Raw genomic sequence first — 24,192 nt, 5'->3', positions numbered from 1 at the left:
TGATGTTTATTACAAACGTGGCATACCACGCAGAATTTTTTAGAGTAATTTGAGAAGCCATATGTCGTGAACACTCGGTTCACCAGCTGTACCATCCCCCCTGTTGAGACATGGCTCTGCCCATGGCTCAACAAAGCTGCATATCTAAAAAAAATAGATGGCAATATCGGTTTCCTTTCTTTAGAGATGTACAGCCCCTTTTAAAGAATTGCTCCTCGTTTACCCATCTTTGTTTTTCAACTTTCATAGTAAGTGTCTTACAGGAAAGATGCCTAGCAGGGGAAAGATATGCTGCCTTTTCTTGCAGTAAAATAATCGCGACTGCATGAGGCACTCTCAATGTGAAAGGGTGGTGCAACACTACTGAGGCCAAAGCCTGTACTGCCATTGCAGCTGCAACTACTGCTTGTACACAGTGAGGTAAAGACCGTGCCACTGGGTCCAGTTGTGATGAATAATAAGCAATAGGGCGTTGTTTGTCCCCATGCTGCTGTGTTAATACTGATGTCATATAACCTTGCTTACAGTCTACAGTTTGGAAAAAAACGTTTATGATAGTTTGGTAATCCCAGAACTAATGAGGACACTATTAACTGTTTCAGTTTGCAGAAAGCAGATTCTGCTTCTGGTGTCCATTGTAACAAGTCCTGTGCTGCCAAAGGCTTTTTATAAATCAGGTTAGTCAACGGTGCAGATTCCAAAGCATAGTTTGGAATCCAACTCCGACAAAAATTAGTCGTACCCAGGAAGGACATCATTTCCTTCTTGGTAGTGGGTTTTGGTGCTTGCAAAATCGCTATTTTTCTGTCCTCATCTAATGTCCTACCCTCCTTGGATATTATGTATCCTAGGTATTTAACTTGTTTTTTCCAAAGCTGCAGTTTATTTTTGTTTACTTTATGTCCTTCAGTGGCTAAAAATTGTAATAGCGCTATGGTATCTTCTTTACAATCTTGCTGGGTGGGGGACGCCAGCAGGATATCATCAACATAAAGCAAAATCTGACTACCTCTCGGCGGGGTAAACCCCGCCAAGTTGCTTGCCATTTCTTGTGAGAATATTGTTGGACTTTCACAATACCCCTGTGGTAGTCACATATATGTATACCTTTTCCCCTGAAATGTGAATGCAAACCAATGCTGACTGTCAGGGTGTATCGGTATCGAAAAGAATGCATTGCTGATATCTACCACAAAAAATATTTCTGTTGAGGTTTTAAATCATTCAACAGGGTGTGTGGGTCTGGCACCGTAGGTGCCCTTGGTATTACTGCGTCATTTACAGCTTGTAAATCTTGGACCATACGCCACTCTCCATTCTCTTTCTTAACAGGAAATAAGGGTGTGTTACATGGTGAATCAGGAGATTCCACCAGCACCCCTTCCTTAAGTAAAGCTGCTATAATAGGTTTGATTCCTACCTCTGCATCATTTCTTAAGGGATATTGTCTCTTTTGTGGTCTAAATGCTGCTTTGGCGTAATAGTAACTGGTCCCGCTGTACAAATAAGTCCTACATCTGATTTTCCTGTTGACCAAAGAATTTCTGGTATATTCTGTAAGGCATTCTCTTCCTCCTTCAATAGGAGTGCTAATCAGCTGTCCTTGCTAGACTGCAAGTGTACAGCTGGGTGGGTCTGAGTTATCCAATTCAGCTTCTGCACTTGTATTCCTTGATCTGACAGTTCTAACTCTGTCTGTTTTTCCCATCTCGTGACTTTTTCTCCTAAGTCTACCCATTTTACATTCTTGTCCTTAGTTAAGCTAACATGTGGTAATCGATTAGATTTATAGAGTGCAAAGAACTCCTGGGGCAATGAACAGCTGTCTTTACTGTTCCCTTCTGTGTCCCAGTACAGATTACGTAATATTAATCTGTTTGCACGATTTCTAAACAATTCTTGCTCATATTCCTTATCAGGTCCTGGTGTGTTACAATAATACAGAGTACAGTGCAACAAATGCTGTTTATCAGTGTCAAGGGAGGGGAACTTGCTGATGGCTACATTCATCAACTCTTCGGTCACCGCCCCTGGACCAGTCGTAACCAAGTGCTGGCTGTACCAATAAAACATTTCACCCTCCGATTGCACTGCAAAGGTATCAATTTGTCAGTGTGCTTCCATACCCTGCATAGTTGGAACTACTGCTAAACCAAATAGCTGCATAAGGTCTCTGCCAAAGAGGTTTACTGGGCATTTTGCAGATACAACAATTTTGCTTTTCTGGGTAAATCCTGAAACAGGATCAGTTATCACAATATCATGGGAGAGGGGCTCCCGATACAGCTGTCCATTAGCTGCTTTCACTAATATGTAATCAGGTGACTCTGAATTTTCTGGCAGTTTGGAGGGATGTACCATGGTCCGTGATGCCCCTGAGTCACACAAGAATCTGACTTCCCTCCCTTCTACCAGGAGTGTAACTTCTGGTTTCTTGTCTGCTAAATAGAGCTCTAAGCTCAATAAAGCCAAATCCAATATTTCATTTTCTTCACTATCCGTGACTTCTTGCACTTCCTCTATTTCCTCTGTCACATTCTCTACTCCCTCTATCACATACTCATTTGTCCTTTCTCCACTATCCCCTTCTAGTGATTCCTGACTACCATATAGTCAGTCCTCACCCTCCTTATCTTCCGTGATTGTCTTCTTGTTTTTCTTGCAATCCCTTGCCAAGTGTCCTTTCTTACCGCATTTAAAACATTCACCCCTTTTCTTTCACCCTTCAAAGTCCTCTGATCGTTGATCAGATTGTTTGTTTCCCTGGGCATTTTTCTTGCCCTTTTTCCCGGACTGTACTACATATACTTCTGCTCCATCTTCTACAGAAAATACTTGGGCTTTCTTTTTCTTTTTGCTATTAAAATGCCTTTCGGCATGTCTAGCATATTCAAGCAATGACTGTAACTTGCTTGTACGATGATCTACCATGTGTTTTCTAATAAAGCTGCTTATAGGTGCAATACTGCCTTTCAGAAATGCATTCTTTAACTGCTGCTCGTATGGGGAATCATGTGACTGATCTTCAGGAATCTGCATTCCACAATGGTTATTAAAACATTCTAATAGTCTGGCATAATATCGGTCAATAGCTTCACCTTCCGGTTGGATGCATTGATTAATGCAAGTCCAGTCTGCCCTAGGCTTCCATTTTTCAGAGATTCAGTCTGTAAGACCTTTCACTCTGTTGTCTAATTCTGCGCTGCTATGTGGGAGGGGCCTGAGAGCAATATCACGGGGATTCCAGTCGCCACTAATCATGTGCCAATCTCGTCCCACAATTTGTCTGACTACTTTTTCTACCTCTTCTCCATTTATATTATAACTCAGCCTCATTCCTTGCAAATCTTCTAAGAACTTTCTAAAATTAACTTTTGGATGGGGAATTCCCTCAGTGGCTTTCCGGATGTCTTCTGGAGTCCAGGGTCTATACACTAGAATAGTTGGGTCCTGATCTTCTTGCCCTGCCTGAGGATTAGGCACTTCTATAAGTGGGCATATTTCTTCCTCACTCATAGATTGTGAATTTCTACCCATTTGATACAACTCTATGTCCCCTTTTGAATTTCCTGCCCTTGTTGGAGACCTGGTCTTGACGGGATCTCTAATAAATGGTTTCATTTTTGCAGTGTCTCTACTTACAGTGACAGCAGAATATCGCGGGGATGGACTAACTTGTTCACTTGCCTCATATTCTGGTAAAGGAGGTGGAGGGGCCAATGCTATTACTTAGTTATTGTCCTCCTTATCTAAAAACATTGCTTTTGAATTATTACTCTTTTGTTCCCTTCGGTTTACTTTCTCAATCCTATGTGCCTGAGGAATTCCTAATTGACATTGCTTTTTTACCCGACCTCTAGAATCGGTTTTAAGTTGTTTGACAAGTTTGACAAGTGAGGATTTTTCTAGTTTACCATCAAATTCATACTTATTAACCCATCAGACCAAGTGAAAATATGCCTGTACTGAAGTTCCACATATCTCTAGATAATTTTTTCTTCTTTATTTCTTGCAAGCCCCTCTCATACTGTGCTATATCCTCAAATAACTCATCGAGTTTGTGTCTAAAGGGAACAAACTCTGAAGTAGAGTTAAGCACTAAAACATTCTCCATTATCTCTTTATGTACATTAGATTCAACTGGAGTAAAATACTTCAGAATTAAATGTATGTATCCAACACTAACTTCAGTGTTAAAATTCTGCCACTCTTTCAGCAGATCTAGCAGAGAATTACCGTACGTCGGTATCATGCATACTCGTAGCCCTCTGGGGATAACTTTAAAGCATAAACAGGCTTCAAAATGTAGCCTTTGCCATTGAAGCCTTTTGTAACAATACAAATTGTTCTCAATTGATCTGAACAATTGTAAGAAACACTCATAACTGCCAGTCTCTATTGTATCACTCTCATAAGACTCAGAAACTTCCATGTTCATTGAAAGAAAGGGATTACTATTCATCCCCATCAAACAGTCAAATCTGTTCAATAATGTACTCTCTTGGTTGCCTCTTGGGGTAATACCTGCCCCATCCATCATTCTCTCTGCCATGCTCTTGTGTGAAGAATAAGTCCAAGCAAACAAGAAAGAGCAACCAGCAAAAGAGTAAAAACTTTGTTAAAGGCAAAAAATAGCTGGCCAGGCAGAGATGTAAGAACAAGCCAAAACTTTAATAAAACTTTCTACAAACTGATTAAAATAAATAAAATAAACAGGATAAGTGCTTTCATACACACAGATACTTCTTCAGATCCATATAAACTCCTTACACAATACAATTATATAGCTTAGTGCTTAAGGTCACGTGATCTCAGCAGTGGCTTAATGGAATAACTTCATTTAACCCCTTGCCTTCACTGGCCCTAAGCAGATACATCCATTTAATTTACACACATTCTTAGTCCTTGCATCACCACCTCTCAACCCTGATGTGTACATTTCCAACACTAAAAATTTGAACCCGTGTTCACACCCTGCTGACATGACATGCTTAGGCAAGGTATTCTTCACATCTCGCTTGGTGATACCATAGACATGTTCTCTGATTCTATCTCTCAGACAGCGATTGGCCTTCTCAACATAGAAACGTTGACAAACTACACATGATGCACAGTATACTGTATTGTTTTGGCTACTACATTCAGCATAGAACCTAATACTGGACACCTGTCCTGTGTCTGGATGTATAAACTGGTCAGAGGAGTATTTCAAGTCAGAGAAAAGGTACTTTTCCTTGTCACCACTGCAGTGCATGCAGATATGTTGACACAGATGACCAGTTTATACATCCAAGTACAAGTATTTTGGACAAAGCCAAAAATAATGTGGGGACAAAAAGGGCTAAATGTTAAATATATTTTCTGTATTTGTTAACCAGGTCAATTCACTTGTCCCTGAAAAGTCACTTGTCCTGAAAAGTGTCCCTTTTCAGGAGTAACCAAAGAACACTATCTGATTCAGTGATTTGCTCTAAGTCACACAGAAGATAAATGGGCATGAATGGATTCAAAACCTGTAACTTTGAATACATACTTTAGTTAAGAATATTGGGTTTGATTATTTATACCTATATTGCTTACTGTGTGATTCTGAGCAAGTCAGATAGTTCTCCTAGGTTTCCCCTTTAGCTGGTTTAAAAGCTAGTAAAAACAAAAAGGTGTAAACCTGAGGCTGAATATTCTTGTGTAGTTTCTGAATAATAATAGCAGATCTGTTGCATGGTGAAATGGGGCCCTAGGAAGGGTAATGGACCATCACCCCTCCCCAACCCCCAGCCATACAAATATGCCATTACTTGGTTGTCTCTGCCTAATTATTGTAAGACACCGTTCATAGGTTTATAGGAGGTTACTAGGCTAATAGTCCTAGGGCCTTTACAAGCCTAGCTGTGTAATAACCAGAGTAACCTTACTGACCATAGTTAAATGGTCATTATTAGCAGAGCGATTCTGTGATCAGCAACAACTGCCCCTGTCCATGAGGGGCATAGGTTCCACCCCAGGGTGAATTTATGGTCATCCATCCAGTTTCCAAGGTTGCCCATTAATATGGTCATTGAGCAGCACTGCTTCATTTCGTGTGGGAGCTTATTCCAAAGGAGCAGCAATTGCTGGGAGATATATCTGTCTCACCAGCATGTTATGTTAATGTCACAGGCTAGGTTGAGATCCCTGCAGCGAGTTATTCTGTTCCCATCTGATTTGCGGATGTGCAGCATTTCCATTAGGGCAGGGTCCAAGGATGCTCTGTAGGCCTGGCACAGGTCACCTCTCAGCAGCCTGTATGATACAGAGTACAGTGACAGGGCTTTTAGTCTTTCCATGTATGTAATGTTTTGAAGGCGCTGTATTCTCTAGTTAGAAACCTCTGTGATCTCTCCAGTTGCTGCAGGTATTTATTGAGGTACATACAGAAGAGAGCATTGTACTCAGTTAGTGGTCTGATAAGCGTCGGGTACAACAAAGCTATAACATCCCTGGTATTGGATGCGATGCCCTTATTTATGAGATGTGCAATGTAGAATGCTTTTCTTACCACTATGGACGCATGGTGATTGAAGTTTAGATTGCTATCAACCTGTGTTTCCAAGTCTAGTACCACTGAGTTTGAGCTTAGAGGGATGCTATCTGTATCTTAATTAGCAGGGGCTATTTCTTTGCCAAAGTGGATAATGAGATACTTTTTACATTAAGTTTTAGTCCATGGGTTTGGCACCAATCATTTGTCTGTGTCAGCCCTTTCTGTAATATGTTAACATCATTGGGGGACTCTATTATTGCGCCCAGTTTACAGTCATTTGCAAACTTGGTAAGCCACACCATCTACCTTCACCTGGACTTCAGAGAAATAGATTCCAAACAGTAGAGGTCCCAGCCCAGATCCTTATGGTACACCACTGTCAACTGGTCTACTGGTGGAGGTGGACTGCCCAACTTTGACAGTGTGTGTTCTGTCAGTGAGCCAGTTTGCTACCCATCTAGTAATATACTGGTTAATCCTCAGCTGGGAGAGTTTCTTTATGATATCAAAGGCCTTGGCTAAATCAAGATAGGTGGTATGTACTATTTTGCCTTCATCCAAGGTGTAAGGGGATTACTGTTGCTGTTCTCCACTCTGCCAGGACAAAGCCAGTTCTCAGGCTATGGTTAAAGAAAATGCTGAGTGGTTCTGCTAGGTCTTGTTTTAGATTGTTTAGTAAGTAGCCTGGGATGTTACCTGGTCCCATAGAGGCTGTATGTTTGGCCTTGGAGAGTGCTTGTATGACTTGTTCTTTGGAGATTCTCAGTAGAGGAATGGTGTCAGGAATGCTTTGGGGTAGAGATCATAGTCACAATTAGCCATGTATTTAATCACCTAAGCCTGATTATATATAGGCTCACTATTGCTCAGTGATATTCCCGCTACAGGTTCATCTCAACACCTGTATATATTATTTTCCTTGTTACTGAGTTGTATTTCATTGCAATCTCATTTTGTACTGCTGGAGTTTGTTTTCACTGAATTGTATTTTCTTAGCTATTTGTATTGTAGCTTCATCTTGCACTGTGGAGCTTTTCTCCCGGGCCTCCACTGAAAATCGGTTCTACTGACCCAGTGGGCTTTCCCAGTAAACAAAAAGCAAATAAATAAATAAATGTCTGGTGGGGACAGGGGGGTGAAGTTATTGTCAAATCTGTCAGCTAGCAGATTGGCAATTTTCTCAGGTTCAGTGTGAGTGGCACTGTCCACTGTAAGTACAGCACACACATGGACATTCCCTTTTAGGCTTTGGACATAGCTAAAGAATGCCTTATGATTTTATTTAGCTAGGGATGCTAATTTAGACATAGCTTACATTAGAGGACTTAACAAGATAGCTGATTTGCTTGTTAAAGCTGTGGAGGGTATTCTTTCTCTGTTGAATAAGTTCCCTCCTATTCTTAGATATCAGTTTCTTTCTTTTGTTGTATAGCTTATTTATACTCATGGTCTACCAGGGTGGCTTGTTTTTTTGGAAAGACCTGGTTTTGTTCCTGTTTGGTACAGCTGAGTTAAGTGCATTTGTTTAAGTGGCTGTATAGGGTATTTGTGTATTCCTCTGCATAGGAATCATTGTTGGCTATGCTGGCAGGGGCTTTGAAACGTTTTATACCACTGCTTAGTAGGCAATAGTTTGCTTTAGAGAATTTTTTTATTTTTTTTTACTCCTGTGGGAGTGTCAGGTTTTATCTTCACTTCAAACAAGACAGATTTATGATCTGACCTTACCAGGGAGGGCAACACACAGAGGGTAGTACAGTGACCCCCCCCTTGGTGGTGAGCACTAGGTCCAAGACATTTAAGCCCCATTGTGGGGGTGTGGACCAACTGTTCCAGGGCATTTGAATTAACAAAGCCCAGGAACATCATAGCAATCATGTTTATACTCATATATTTCACCCAGTTGATGGAAGGCTACTTGAAACCACCCATGACCAAGGTTTTTGGCGGCGTACTGAGCAACTTTAGCAAGTCCAGGTCAGCAGTGTGCTTCCCCTGGTTCATGGTTGGAGACCTGTAGCTAGCAATGATGTGGATGGGTATTTTACATATAGTTAATTGGACCTGGAGTAGCTCAAGAGAGTTGTACTGATTCACCAGTCTCAAGGTGTGTTGGATTTAATGACGATGGATACACCTCCACTTCTGGTTCTTTCATGCTCGTTTTAGGGTCTGAATATGTGAAAGGCATTGTAGCCTTCAATGGCCGGGGTGCTCTCAGTGGCCTTGAATCAAGTCTCAGTGACTGTACAAACATCAGCATCTTCCAAGGTGAGGAGTGCTTCCAGGGAGTGCAATTTATTGTTTAAACTCCCAACATTAAGCAGCATGACTTTGAGTTTGTATTTAGTGAATTTCTTTATGTCTGAAGTTTTGTTGTTTGGACATTGCATAAAAAAGGCAATATGGGGGAGTCAAGCATCTTTGCCAGTATCCAAAAGCCTTGAGGAGACAGGTGAAGGACATCTCTGGCAAAGCAGCATGGACTGTCAACCATATCTTCCCAGGCAGACAGATACTGGATCCTCCTGGAGTGACACCAGAAGCTAAGCCAGTTATTGAAACTGATCATTTTTTTGTCTGTAGTGTGGCATCATCCTAGGTGAAGGTAGAATGTTGCTTAGGGCTAGGGATATGCCTGCCTGGGACACATAATCTGAGAGGTAGATTATGTCTCTCTTCATACATTCCAGAGAGGTACGTCTTAAGTCATTCACACCAACATGTACTATGACAGAGTCATAATGGTACTTGTTGCTGAGTGACTTGAGTGGTGCATGATTTGACTGATCCTGGCACCTGACAGGCAGCTGACAGTAACCTTTTTCTTGTTCACCCTGGTGAGGGGGACATCTGTGTGTCTCACTATTGAGTCACCTAACACCAGAACATTAGGTTTTGAGGCATTTTGTCTTATGGGGCTTAACTGTTGAGACACTGATATGTGTGTTGCTATGTGTAGTAGTAGATTCTGTTCATGTATGACCAGTATGTGTATGTTGTTTGCATTTGGGAGATTCAAACTTGTCAATGTGCAATACTATTTTTTCTTTAATTTTGCAATGATCACATAGATTTAGATTTAATTTCAGACTATTATTAAAAGTTTTTCACCAAAATCACTGACAGACATTTAATGAAAAAAACAAAATGCATTTGCATTGAAAACACACAGCATAAGCAACAGAAAACGTATCTTCCTGTAAAACACACATTTATTGAAAGTGCATCTCGCACTCCATTAGACTACTAGGAACATGCTGGGATTCATATTCAAAAAGTATATAAGTGAAACACTTATAAGTGTCTATCTGAAGAGTGCAGAAATTCAAAAGACAAAAGTGTAATGCATTTGATAACAGCTTGGGACAGCCCGCTGGGTAAAAGTGTCCCTTTTCAGGGGCAGCCCAGAGCACTGACTGATGAAATGACTTGGTCAGATTCACTCTAGACAAATGCAGGCTGAGGGAATCAAACTCTGCACTAAAGAAAGCAGCTCATTAATAGCTCATAGCCTTACTCATCTGCATTAAGTACCAGATAAACTGTTGTAGCCCAACACTGTTCATTTCACACCTGTGTGTGTGGGCAAAAAACAAGTTAAATTAAACACCCATTCATAGCTAATATTTTAACATTAAATTCATATACTTCATGCTGTCCAATGTTTTCACAGGCAAGTAATAAACACACTGTTAATAGTCAACAAAATAAGGAAACCAAAGCTTGTACCCAAAGAACATATTTCATATGATGATGCTCTTGTTTAGTATTATTAATTTCTTCCTTTACACCATAACTACTCTGGGAGCAGGAAAAACACACAAACACCCATACACAGATGTGACCATCAATTACAGACCTTTGTATGACCAGTACAGTCAGATGTTTTCTTGGACTAAAATGAACAAACAAATACATACAAAATATCCAGTAAGTGTATTTCAGCTCACTGCTGTGAGAACCATATATTGATTCCCACTGCACCCCCTGAGACTTCCCACTCTCTCAGCTCAAGAATCAAAGGCAAATGCCCCAAAATGAGAAACCGATTTTAAGTATTTCTGTTATGTACTTAGAAAGTTGCATCAGCAAGCATTTTTGAAGGACACAAAATCTGAAACTGACATTCCATGTTTTTATTTAGTGACCACAATCCACAACAATTTTCCAGAAAACATATTTTACAAAGAACAAACCAAAAGAATTCTCAAATTCTTTGTTCAATAATTCTGGGCAAAGCAAACATAATGGTGGGGGGGGGGACAAAGGCCCAAAAGGGACAAATCTTAAATCCATCCACCCACAAACCCTTTTTCCCATTCCAGCACATGGGATTGGTGTGTCACTTCAACAGTGACAATCATCTAGACCCAAGGAGGACAGCGCCGGGTGGCTTGCCCTGCAGCAGTTGTTGTTCTACACTATATACATCTATGGCCAATTTAGAGTGTCCAATCCACCTACTGCATGTCTTTGGAATGTGGGATGAAACCCCAGCACCAACAGAAAACCCATGCAAACACAGGGATGATGTGCAGACTCCACACAGAAGGCACCCCAGCCAAGCATCAAACCAGGAAGCCTCTTGCTGTGAGGTGTCAGTGCTATCTGCTGCACCACTTCTGTGTGAAATCTTAAATACTACATTTTTTATCTATTTGTTAACCACGTAAACCAAATTGACAAAATGTTCCTTTTCAGGGGTGATCCAGAAGTACTGTCTGAGTGATTTGCTCACAGTTACACAGTCATGAAATGGAAGTGAGATGATTTAACCCTGTACTTTTGACTAGAGGAGCCAGTTATTTAACAGCTCAGAGCCTTAAGTGCTAGACAAGTCTGATTCACTTAAAAAAGTTAATAGAATTTCAGGTGCTGCATGGACATGCATTTTTCTGAACAATGAGGGCTATGAAACTCTAATGATTGATATTAGCTAACCATAATTCAGTGATTTCACATAAAAAAATAACTTAATGGATGTCTGTTAGTTGGTGTGGAGGAGAAAGGCTCAAAACTCTTAATGAGCTGCCCCCTTGTAGCTAACTGTACAGGGTTTGATTCTTTTTTTTCTCCATTTTCCTACTACTGTGTGACTCTGAGCAAGTCACTTAACCAGAAAATGTTCTGTCTTCGTCCTCTAGGATTTGCTGTCATGAAACTTTAATGTCTGGCATCCACCTACCACACCAGCTGTGATGCTGGACAGCTTGGATGTACCAGCAGTAACTTGGATGTCTTGGAGAAAGATTTCTTAAGTTGGGTCTTGGTCTTCAGGGAGAGAAATCTCTCTCTCACACACATATGCACGTGCACGCACGCGCACTTCGCTCCCGGTAAAGGTACTACATTCAATTCTCCTGCCCATTGTAGTTGAGTGCACCGATCATTTTCAGTTCACCCAGTAAACATACTTTTCAGTTCCCATTTTCAGTTCACTCATCTTCTCCTAAAAACGATAGCTATATTTGCTGTCAGTCAGCTAAGTGACCAGGAAAAGATTGCACTTGAGTGAGCAGATCAGGAAACAGCAAGAAGAAGAAACCCCCTTGCAATGGTCAGGAAGCAGGAACAGCCGGGAATCTTTTTTTTTTTTTTTTTAATAAATACTTTTACCTTTTTTTTGTAGTATTCTGGGGACTGGGGCACTCACTGAGACACACACAGTTTCATAGTGGGGCAAATGCCCCCTGTGTGTCCCCCTGTAGCACCACCACTGTTTATTTCATTTGCTTATATGGGTAGGGTGCTTACCCAAGGATCATTTTAGACTAACTTGGGTACCAAAAATATAAGTGTAGTTAAAAACCAAAGCAAAATTAACAACAGAAAAATCAGCAAACATAAAAATTTAAGCTTACAGTTGTGCGGTATAATCAAATACAAATGAAATATTGTAACTGTTTCAGAGAAGTATTAAGCAAGTATAGTTCTGCATGATACTGACACTGCCAAGAAACATAATGCATTGCTTGCTTTGCTTATTATACAGAACAAAAGTAGTGGTACCAATTAAAATCCAAGGACAATATCTGCGATCCTTGAAATAGTGAAAATGCAAGTGTGATTGAGGGAATAGATACTAATACCAAGACTATTGTATCTTGGAAAAGTCTCTCTTCTCCAACATACAGTGATCTCAGCCTTAGTATGTATAAGTAGCTAAAATGGGAGGGCACAACCCTCACAATGGGGATGCAGAAAAACCCTCTGAAGTCTAACAGTTAGGTTTGGAATTCACTGTGTTTTGTCACAAGGGCAGTTTAGTTTTCAAACTTCAAGGAGTCATTGCTTCAGATCCCACACTCTTATGAGGGATCCCTAAAGTAGTATTAAGTACTTGTTTTTGGAAAGGTGGATAACCATTTATCATATACTATGGATATTTGTGTTTTCCAGAAACTTCTTTCCTTGATGCCAACAGAAGAAGAGCTGCAGAAGATCAAGGAAGCTCAGAAGAAGAACCCTGGGATGCCTCTTGCATCAGCTGAACAATTTCTCCAGACCATGTCTTCTATCGATGAGCTGTCTGCTCGTCTTCATCTCTGGGCTTTTAAACTGGATTATGATAGTATGGAGAAGGTAAGCTAATGTTTCACAAAAAAGTTATTCTTGTGCAAAGAGGTAATGGTAAGCATAATACAAAATGTATAAAAGAACCCCCAGCTTTGTCAAAGGTTCCTTGTTACCCCTGAGTTCTACCATCTACCACTTCATGGTCTTGACATGGGTCTACTTCCTAACATTGAAATTTCATAACGTTGAATTTCATAACATTGAGACCAAAACATCTAAATCGCAAAACACTGAAAACCCAAAACATTGAAAACTCATAACATTGAAAACTACAATTCATATGTAAATAACATCCGCTCCACCTACAACAACGCCTACAAAACACACTTTCTACTACATTTCTGCAGGGCCCCTGCACTCCCATGTGGGGGGCTCTGCCCCCCCACCCCCTGTAAATTAAATATACCAACTCCAAGATCGCACTACAGTGGAAAAAAGTTAATTTCCCAACCTCACTGTATCACAATCACCATACACTGACGTTAGGAAATTAAAAATGGAGGGTGCAGGGGGGTTTTCCCCCATGCAGATATGTAGTAAAAAGTGTGCTTGTTAGTTAGGTGTTGTTGTAGGTGAAGAGGATCTTATTTACTTGTGCAATGTAGTTTTCAATGTTATGAAGCACACTTTCAATGTTTTGGGTTTTCAGTGTTCTGAATTTTTGATGTTATGGTCTCAATGTTATGAAATTCAACGTTACGAAATTTCACTGTTATGAAGTAGACCCCTTGACACATATCACATGCCCAGTCAGTGACAGTGGTGTTAGCATTATCATACATTCTTTTATGTAGTTCCATTCCCATTTTAGGAAAACAGAATTCCTCTTCTTAGGACTAACATAATTTGCTTATCAACTCCTACTCATAGCCTTGTGTCTGTAAAGCCAACTGAGAAGTTCCTCGTGAATACATTTTCATCTACTTTCTGAAGTGCAGAATCCTTTTTTTATGCAGTCTCTCACATTGAACTCCAGTAAGTACATTTTCAATGTCTTATGGGGGTTATCTTAAGTTAATAGGAGGAACTTGATGAAAGAATGAAGTAAACTTGACAGCTGAGTAATGCATAAAATTCTTTTCACAAAATCCTTGATCTCTTGAAGCACACCATATGTATAGCCTAATCAGACGTGCTACAATCCAACATAGGATTTGCATATGTTTGGTTGAGGATGTATTGAGAGACACAAGTATGGGGCCTTGGTGGTATCTTCCAAGTCTTAGTCAGCCTTTTGGGACTGAAGTATTTTGCAGACAGGATTCAGACAGCCATTTTCTGACCAAATTCACCTTGATCATAGAAAAGGAATGCTATAACAAAATATTATAAATGTATCTAATGACAGTGCTCAGATAAATCAAAATATAGAAACAAAAATAATAACAAAAAAGGAAACATGTCACCAAATATTAGGATTAGTATACCATCCTCATAATTACAGCCTACTTATGATACTTCTTTGTGACATCAGTCGATCTGAAAGCATCTTCTCACCTTATCCTGCATGACATCAAACCCATACTTTGCTGCAGAGACAGAACTACAACTTAATGGATCCAAAGCAAAATTTGCAAATGAACTTTCAAACTACTCCTTTAACTCTCATCTACTATAGCAAGAAAAATACAATATCATGATCGATAAGATGCCCCCCTACCACAGAGTCATTTGTTGTACCAGTTGGGTCAGGCTAACTTTCCTAGTGTTGCTCAAGTATTGTTAATGATGAAAAACATTGTGCCACATATCCAAGCTTTTGTATCAAAGTGTGTTGGGGGAGATGTTGGTGACAGTAACCACCACTAAACTACTAGCATAACTGTTTCACCGACCCCAGTACTGCATGCAATAAACATTTCTAAACAACATGTAAAGCGTGATGTGTATCAGTCATAATCCATACATACAAACACATTTAGAAATCCTTGTCATGGCTGGTAGCTGTAATGCAGTTTAGAATTATCACTTAGAAAAAAAACAACTATTAAAACTATCCCTAATTTGATATCTAAAGCTATGCCCAAAATAATGGATGGTAATGCCTTACAGACATTTTCTTACATGCATTACCAGATAAAGATTATTTTATTTTTTCTTTCTTTCAGTTCACAGAGTTCATTGTCTATGACAGATTTTTTTCTATGTTCTTAATATAATTACTAAAAAATATAACTTCTGGTCCTGGATTTTTCCCTGTACCTCTTAGCAGTCAGTCTAAATATGGAATTTGCAAAAACTATTCATTATATTGTATATTTTTCAATTTCAAGGTATACTGGACTATTCAAGAAGGTGAATTACAAAAATATTTGCATGACAATTCAGTTACACCAACTGTTATGGGAGAATTCCTCATAAATAAAGCTATGTTTTATCTAAGACACATTAATTAATCCAATGCAATTGTAAATGCTACTATTAAGAACTTAGATGGTTTATAGGTACTCAATTGCAAAGTATTTGAACAGAAGTACAACCTCAACCACTTTGCCATAGCTAACAGTAACTAACAATAGGTGGGGGACACGTGGAAACACAAGTAATGCACACACCCAAGGAAATAGGGTGACAAAAAAGCAGGTGTGGGTGAGGATGAAGAAAAGGGGCAGGCAAGAGATATGATGGAATGGGAAGGTCAGAGGTAAAGTCAGAGGGGCATGGGCAAGTGTTTTGGTGGGAATAGTCCCCTTTTTTGAGAATAAAAAAGATGGAAAAGACACTGGAAGAGGAGGTTCACAAAACAGCAGGTACAAACATATAACAAATATCACAAGACATGACAGGCAAAGGTCGGAAATATACTTAAAGGTTAGGTAAGGTACACAAACAGAAAACATATAGACTATATAACACAGGTGAAGAAAAAACAACAAACAGGAGGGATGCATACTAGCCATAGTGCAACACAAAAATATGTATGTACCAATGTACAAATCATTACTGATATGTTGCAAATTCTGTGACAGTAATACCAGAATGAGTATGAAAGATGGTAGGTGTGTGCTGGAGAATACAAAATGGGGATTGCTGTCATTGTAGTAGACAATGGATATTGAATTGAATCATAAACTAGGCTGTCATCAGGGGAAGTGTAAGACAAACAACAAGGATGAACAAATGCAGGCAAAGAAATGCAGAAACAGGCAAGCAATGGGCAGACTAGAACCACCAGCCCTGCATGTGAAAGACTGACAAACAAGCATAGTTCCAAACAGCAATACTGCTGCAAAACTTTAATTTGGCTGTCTAATAAATAAGTTTATATACCAGAAACAAAGGAAAAATGGAATCCATATGTCAAGGACACAAGCCATGTTAGAGGCAACACATATTGGTATTCAGTTATACAATGTAGATGTGTGACATGCAATGGCATTACATAAGCCAAAAAGAAAGAAGGCTTATCAAACATACCCATGCCAATGATAAGGAATATGAAGTAAATGGTGATACATATATGATTATTGAAAGCTAATGAATGCAAGCCTGTGCATGGGCAGGAAGCATATAAATCCCTGGGTAATGCAAAATATACAAGTAGAACATAAAGAATGATGGAATCTACTCAATTTCCACCACCATATGTGCATATGCCTTGCATGTGTATGGTACCCTCATAGTGGCATAAGGTCATATTGTACAAGTACATCCACATTACAACGATGATATGTTACACGGAGGTAAACATATATATGCCATGTACATGTGAAACAAGTAGGTCAAAGCTACAAAAAGAAAGGGAGATGGACAAAATAGGCTTGCATCAGTGAGGAAATACCAGCAAGAGAAAGTATGCACAAAATAAAGCAGTACAACCATAGCTAAGGAGACACAGTACACATGCATCTGTCCGCAACACAAGAAACAGTGCAAGTCCTTATAAGGTACACTGAAAAAAAAATTGGCCAACATCTGACACATGTGCATAGTGCATTGAGGATGGCCATAAACATGTCTGTATAGACAAACAATGCAGTAATGTGCAACAGTTAAATGGAAAATGACATGGCTACATGAGAAAAGTAGGTTTGAGTATCACATACCCATATGTACTGCCATGCAAACATAATACAAAAGGTGGGACAATCACTGTTATTGGTATAACTATCACCATACTTGTGTAAGACTGATCAAAGGACAGCCCTGTGTACACATGTACAGTGCAACAAAATGGAATAACTTCATGTAAGCAGTTACATATTACAAGGGTGGTTGCATGTTGATCATATTATGGCCATACACAAGTCCATCCATGTAAATCAGTGCATATGTAGTATAAACGCATACAAATGGCTATGTATGCTATCCCATGTATACATGTCCTGATATAAGACTTGTTAGTGCCATAAGCAAGATACAGGCAAAAAGGTAAGTCAGGAATAATGCTAAACAAAGCATAACTCCATACATTTGGTAATGGACTAGTGAATATCAATGCAGTACATGAAGGATTGCTATTCACTAGTCCATTACCGAATGTATGGACTAGTGAATATCAATGCAGTACATGAAGGATTGCTATTCACTAGTCCATTACCGAATGTATGGACTAGTGAATATCAATGCAGTACATGAAGGATTGCTATTCATATGTACTCGCCACAGTACTTTAAAACCACATAGCACAATAATTGCCAGTACATGGCACACACAATGTTATTGTGCCAGTGTGGCAGTATGATTCAGCAATGTTACATAAGTTTTAAAATCAATGCCATGTTATGTTGTTGAACAGACATAAGACAGCAACATTCAATACACAAATGGATGCAATACTTACACATGGATAACGTGCAAATGAACACACTTGACTAACCTCACTGTGCTGTGTGAGAAGTAAGGGAACAGTGTAGTATGCGAGTTGCTGTCATCTATCCTAAGTATATACAGGAACAACACATGCAGAACAAATGTGGCACATTCACATTAAGTTAACTACAAAAGTCATATCTGTCACATACAGGAATATTTTGCTGCACTGCATACATAGGAGTATGTGTGTGTATGTATGTATGTATATATTATATATATATATATATATATATATATATATATATATACACACACACACACACACACACACACACACACACACACACATGCACACCACACACTCACACACACAATGAAGGTGTAGCACTCCTGCCATATGGGGCAATATATGCTGTAAGGAGGACAGCATGTGAGGATCATGTAAATAATAATGAAAACAAGTGTCATTTGGTGTGTGTCACACTGCAGCAGCAACATGAAGGCACATATGACCTGGTATTTAAAGTGCATATTATGACATATGTCATGGGCTTGCCGCGGTGGTGCAGCGGTTAGCATTGTCGCATTACAGCAAGAGGCTGTCTAGTTCAATTCTCGACTGGAGTGCTTTCTGTGTGGAGTCTGCATGTCCTTCCCGTGAGTGACGGCACATTAAAAAGACATGCAGGTAGGTGTGTGAATGCATTTATGCCTTCTCTGAAGGTTGGGCGCCAGGCTGGCAACTCGACACTGTAAAAATCCACTGCCAATCATAAGCGGACCACAGATCCACTGTGGCAACCTACTAACTGGGAAAAATCTTAAAGATACAATTATGACATATGTCAAAAAAGCATGACACCAATATGTGATGTCTGCACAATTGTGCATAAGCATTAACATTTTAAATATGGAAAACACCATAGTGGTAGTATAATAAAAGTTGATCACACAGATAATACTTACATTTCTGAGGGACCACCCTGATGGAGTTGAAAATCATGAAAGATCTCTGTATCAATCTCCAGGAAGCAGTGTTTCATGGCCCATGCCATATCCTGAAAGAAGTTACCCATCAGGTCCCTCAGCTGCATCTGGAAGATGTCTGTCATTACTTCTCAAATCTGGTCCCAAAATTGTCTGCCTGACATGGTCATGGGTGTCTTCTATGCTGAGCCGCAGGAACAATGGCATGTGCAGATCCCGGTCTGTTGTCACCATCTTTGTCCCCATCATGGTCTCCATCCTGGTCCTCAGAGTCCAACTCAGCTGGCAGTGGTAAGGCACATCATCGTTGTTCAGTTGGTGAGCCAGTACTGGTCCCACACTTTGTCAAATTTCAACACAGGAACAAAACATTATACATACATAACAGGTATTAACCTAGAATCAATTAAATGAAAATTCATACAAAAACTTGCCCAGGTTTACATGTTGTAACTGTTATGTATGTCATGTTACACTATGGCTTGACCTTATAGGTTCATAGGTTCATACTAGGCTATCTGCCCTAGGGCATTTATAAGCCTAACCAGAATGTGTTTGGCTTTCGCCACCCATTTTAAATTAATTTTGCTATGCCCTTTTTTGAGGTTAGTATACTGTGCCTCTGTCTAACAGTGACACAGAAGTGATACCCAGGGTAAACCTATGATCTCCCATCCACTCATCAAGATTCCTCTTGAAGAGAGTCAATGAGGGACTCTGCCTAACCTGGACTGGGATTTTATTCCAGAGTGAAGGGAGCCTCTGGGTTATGAATCTGTCCCTCCAGCATGTCCTATTTATTTCAGTGCTGAGGTTCAAGTCTCTCAAGCATGTAGCTCGATGGGATTTGGATTTTCTGAGGTGCAGCATGTCCATTAATTCCGGGTTGGACATGGCTTTATATGTCAGGCACAGATCGCCTCTGAAAAGGCGGTATGCCACTGAGTAGAGCTGGAGTTTCTTTAACCGGGCAGCATATGGCATCTGTTTGAGCCCTTTGATCATCTTCGTGAGGTACTTTTGGGGTCTTTCCAGTTGCTGCAGGTGTCTGGTAAGGTACATCCCAAAAGGGGCATTGTACTCAATTATGGGCCTAATGAGGGATGAGTAAAGAGGCACGTTGACCTCCCCTGATCTAGATGTGAATCCCTTCATGATTAGGTGGGCTATATAAAATGTTTTTCTAAACACTTTGGCCACATGGTTGTCAAATGAGAGATTGCTATCAACTTGGGTCCCCAGGTCCCTAATTACTTCTTCTGTACTTAATGGATTACCACCTATGTGGCAATTTGTGGGTACTTTGTTTTTGCCAAAGGGGATGACTATACACTTTTTGGCTTTTAGCTTGAGGCCATGGCTCTGGCACCAGTTGTCTGTTTCTATGAGGCCCTTTTGGAGGATGCTTGTGTCAGCTGGAGAGTCGATTATGGCACCCAGTTTGCAGTCATCTGCTAACTTGGTCAGCCACAGTCCTTCAGTGTTGGCCTGTACCTCCGAGAAATATATACCGAACAAGAGAGGTCCCACAAGGCTTATCAACTCCTACTCATAGCCTTGTGTCTGTAAAGCCAACTGAGAAGTTCCTCGTGAATGCATTTTCATCTACTTTCTGAAGTGCATAATCCTTTTTTTATGCAGTCTCTCACCTTGAACTCCAGTAAGTACATTTTCAATGTCTTATGGGGGTTATCTTAAGTTAATAGGAGGAACTTGATGAAAGAATGAAGTAAACTTGACAGCTGAGTAATGCATAAAATTCTTTTCACAAAATCCTTGATCTCTTGAAGCACACCATATGTATAGCCTAATCAGACGTGCTACAATCCAACATAGGATTTGCATATGTTTGGTTGAGGATGTATTGAGAGACACAAGTATGGGGCCTTGGTGGTCTCTTCCAAGTCTTAGTCAGCCTTTTGGGACTGAAGTATTTTGCAGACAGGATTCAGACAGCCATTTTCTGACCAAATTCACCTTGATCATAGAAAAGGAATGCTATAACAAAATATTATAAATGTATCTAATGACAGTGCTCAGATAAATCAAAATATAGAAACAAAAATAATAACAAAAAAGGAAACATGTCACCAAATAGTAGGATTAGTATACCATCCTCATAATTAGAGCCTACTTATGATACTTCTTTGTGACATCTGTCGATCTGAAAGCATCTTCTCACCTTATCCTGCATGACATCAAACCCATACGCCACTTGTAACTGGTTTGGAGTCTGACAATGGCTCCAGCAATTCTAACCATGTGGGTTCTGTCCTTGAGCCTGTTTGCAACCCATCTAGTGACACAGGGGTTTATATTTAAGCTGGTGAGCTTATCTATAATGCCCGAGTGGGGTATTGTATCGAAGGCTTTCGCAAGGTCCAGGTAGGCTGTGTGGACCACCTTCCCCTCGTCAATGGCCTTGGTGACCGTTTCAAAGAAATCAACCAGGTTTAAGAGGCAGGATCTGCCCTTAACAAAGCTGAACTGGGTAGGATCCAGTGTCTGTAGGTCCCCAATATCTTTATTTATGAGGTCCATGATGATCCTTTCCATAGCTTTGCAGACCAAGCTAGTCAGGCTTATGGGGCGATAGTTTCCAGGATCCGTTGAGGCACCACCTTTGTGGAGAGGGACCACTGTTGCTGTACGCCACTCTTTGGGTACATATCCTGAAGTAAGGCTGAGATTGAACAGTAGTTTTATGTTTGGGTTTAGCTCTTCTTGGAGTTCAAGTAGGACGCAGCCCGGGACACCGTCTGGTCCCATTGATGCTGTGTTTTTTGCTTTGGAGAGGGCGGCTCTTACCTGAGCATCTGAGATGTCAGGGGGGCAGCACTCTGCCGGGATAGATATTTGCCCTTTTGGTGGGGAGAAGTTTGCGCTGAACCTGTCAGCTAGGATGTTGGCAATGTCTGTGGGTTCGGTGTATTTTTGTCATTTTGGACTAATTCTGAGCATATCTGGGAATTACCACCCAGGTTCCTAACATAACTAAAGAAAGCCTTGTGATTATCCTTAGTGTCCTGTGCAATTTTTCTCTCGAAGCTGGCCTTAGAAGATTTTATGAGTACCCGTAGTTTTTTGCTAATACTGATCAGAGATGCCTTCCCTTTTTGGAATTTTGCTTTATCATTTAGTAGCTTCCTCCTTCTATTGTATAGTTTGTTTATGGCTGGGGTCCACCAGACAGGACGTCTACCTTTGGAGGATTGGGTCTTGGTTTTATTTGGGATCGCATGATCCATGCATTCCTGAAGGTGTTCATAGAATGCGTTTATAAAGGATTCTGCGGTCTGGGCCGTATTTTCCACAGGCCCAGGGGCTTTGAAGGATTCCACCTTGGTTTTCAGGAGTTATCTAACTATAACACCATATCTAATGTCAGACATCCATCCAATCCGCACTAAATTACAAAAAAAGATGTGAAATATACATCCCAGTCATATGCCAAACATATCTGAAATAAAACACAATAATTGATAAGGCATGTACATAAATGTATATGTTAGTTAAAATACATTTTTTATTACGTATGTACAGAGGCAGGTATCATATACATTGTATGACACTGTACAATGTATTGCTATAAAAGGTCTGTTACAATACATGACTGTAGTCATATGCGTATGTATAGTATTACAAACTAGAGGTTATACAATGCACAATAAATGCTACTGCAGCACTATGAAGGGCCTGGAATGGAGGCCACTGTCATAATAGTGATATATATGTGGATGTAATACACATGGCAAGTCAGGTCACTCTCACAATAGTGATATATATGTGGATGTAATGCACATGGCAAGTCAGGTCACTCAGAATAGTGATATATATGTGGATGTAATGCACATGGCTATTCATCTTATATCTCCACATCTTTCTACTGCTTCACACTATGCACTGACGTGTCACATAGCAGACATCTGAAACAACTATTACAGTAATGTCAGATGTGTACCAACATATCTGTGAAGAGATTATATGATATGCAATTAAGAACATCAAAATTTATGAAACAGGACATGTGTAACATTTACCATAGTACAGTATGAAAAAATTACATGGAGCTGCTTACTGCTTGGTGTGATGGATTTGCAGTGTTCTTATGATACTCAGTCTTGCTGGCTGGATTCTGCTAAAATTCAAAGTCTGATTATATTTGCATTCACAGTCTGTTGCATACAGAAACTTGCAGAATATACACTGATGAGAGAATATACTTTGCAGCATCAACTTTAAAGAGCAGTAACAAATAACTTTTTATAATAAATCAAACGAAACCACGTTGCAGCTTAAAAGTACTGTTCCAACTTTACTTCTCATATAGTACAGATGATGTGAGAGATATAACATTTACCTCAGAACACCAAATGTGTTCCTACCATATCCCTAAACAACTGGATTTATACAGCTCTTTATATACTCTTTTTAGTCATGTATAAACATATTTTGGAGAATTGCTTATCCTGTAGAAACAATACTAAACTTCCTTGTTTAACAATGTCTTGTAAGAGACCAGCTTTTCTGACAGTGTGAATATCCTGTAACAGTGTCCTGATGTCCATGTAGAAAACATATTTTTGAGGAAACACATTGTCCTGTATTCTATTTGAATCTGTGTATAGAAACATGTGTTCTTATGTCAATGCTGATAAGCATATCCTGTTTTTTATGAAGAAAAACATATTTTTGAGAAAACACATTGTCCTGTATTCTATTTGAATCTGTGTATAGAAACATGTGTTCTTATGTCAATGCTGATAAGCATATCCTGTTTTTTATGAAGAAAAACATATTTTTGAGAAAACACATTGTCAGAGATCAGCTTTTATGACAGTGTGAACATCCTGTATTTTATTTGGATCTTTGTATCTTGTGCCATCCTGTTTTTCCATGCATAATAACATGTCATTGTTCTTAAAAAGCAGATTTTGCATTTTTGTTCTTGCATACATCCCGTTTTGAGTCAGTAAGGGAAAAGTGTCCATTCTTTAAAAGCAGATTTTGTATTTTTGCTCTTGCATACATCCTGTTTTGAGTCTGTAAGGGAAAAGTGTCCATTCTTTAAAAGCAGATTTTGTATTTTTGCTCTTGCATACATCCTGTTTTGAGTCTGTAAGGGGAAAAATGTCCATTCAGCAGATTCCTTTTCCAAGCCATGGTAATTTAGTATGGATGCTGATTACATATTACTAAACTCTATTTCTACATTTAAGCAAGCTTTATCTTATACATTATTTATGTTGCATAATTGCAGCAAAATTACTTTCAACCTTAGTATATTGTTGAGCACACTCTAACAATTCCGTCTTTTTATTTTAAACTAGAGAAATAAATTCAGCATTATT

The 24,192-nt window shown here is 39.6% G+C and overlaps 1 protein-coding gene across 1 annotated transcript in view; it reads left to right on the top strand.

Moving 5' to 3' along the window:
* LOC122790998 (FH1/FH2 domain-containing protein 3-like) overlaps positions 1 to 24,192 on the top strand; it is a 283,141-nt gene that overhangs the window by 98,391 nt on the left and 160,558 nt on the right. Inside the window, exon 3 of the mRNA XM_044058739.1 lies at positions 12,923 to 13,105. Within this exon, the coding sequence (XP_043914674.1) occupies positions 12,923 to 13,105 (183 nt within the window). The remainder of the gene's footprint in view (positions 1 to 12,922; positions 13,106 to 24,192) is intronic.

Source organism: Protopterus annectens, chromosome 16.part0, assembly GCF_019279795.1.
Source record: "Protopterus annectens isolate FY-2018-M chromosome 16.part0, PAN1.0, whole genome shotgun sequence".
Classification (NCBI taxonomy): domain Eukaryota; kingdom Metazoa; phylum Chordata; order Ceratodontiformes; family Protopteridae; genus Protopterus; species Protopterus annectens.
Note: the sequence above shows the minus strand (reverse complement) of the source record. Positions and strands in the feature narration are given on the sequence as shown.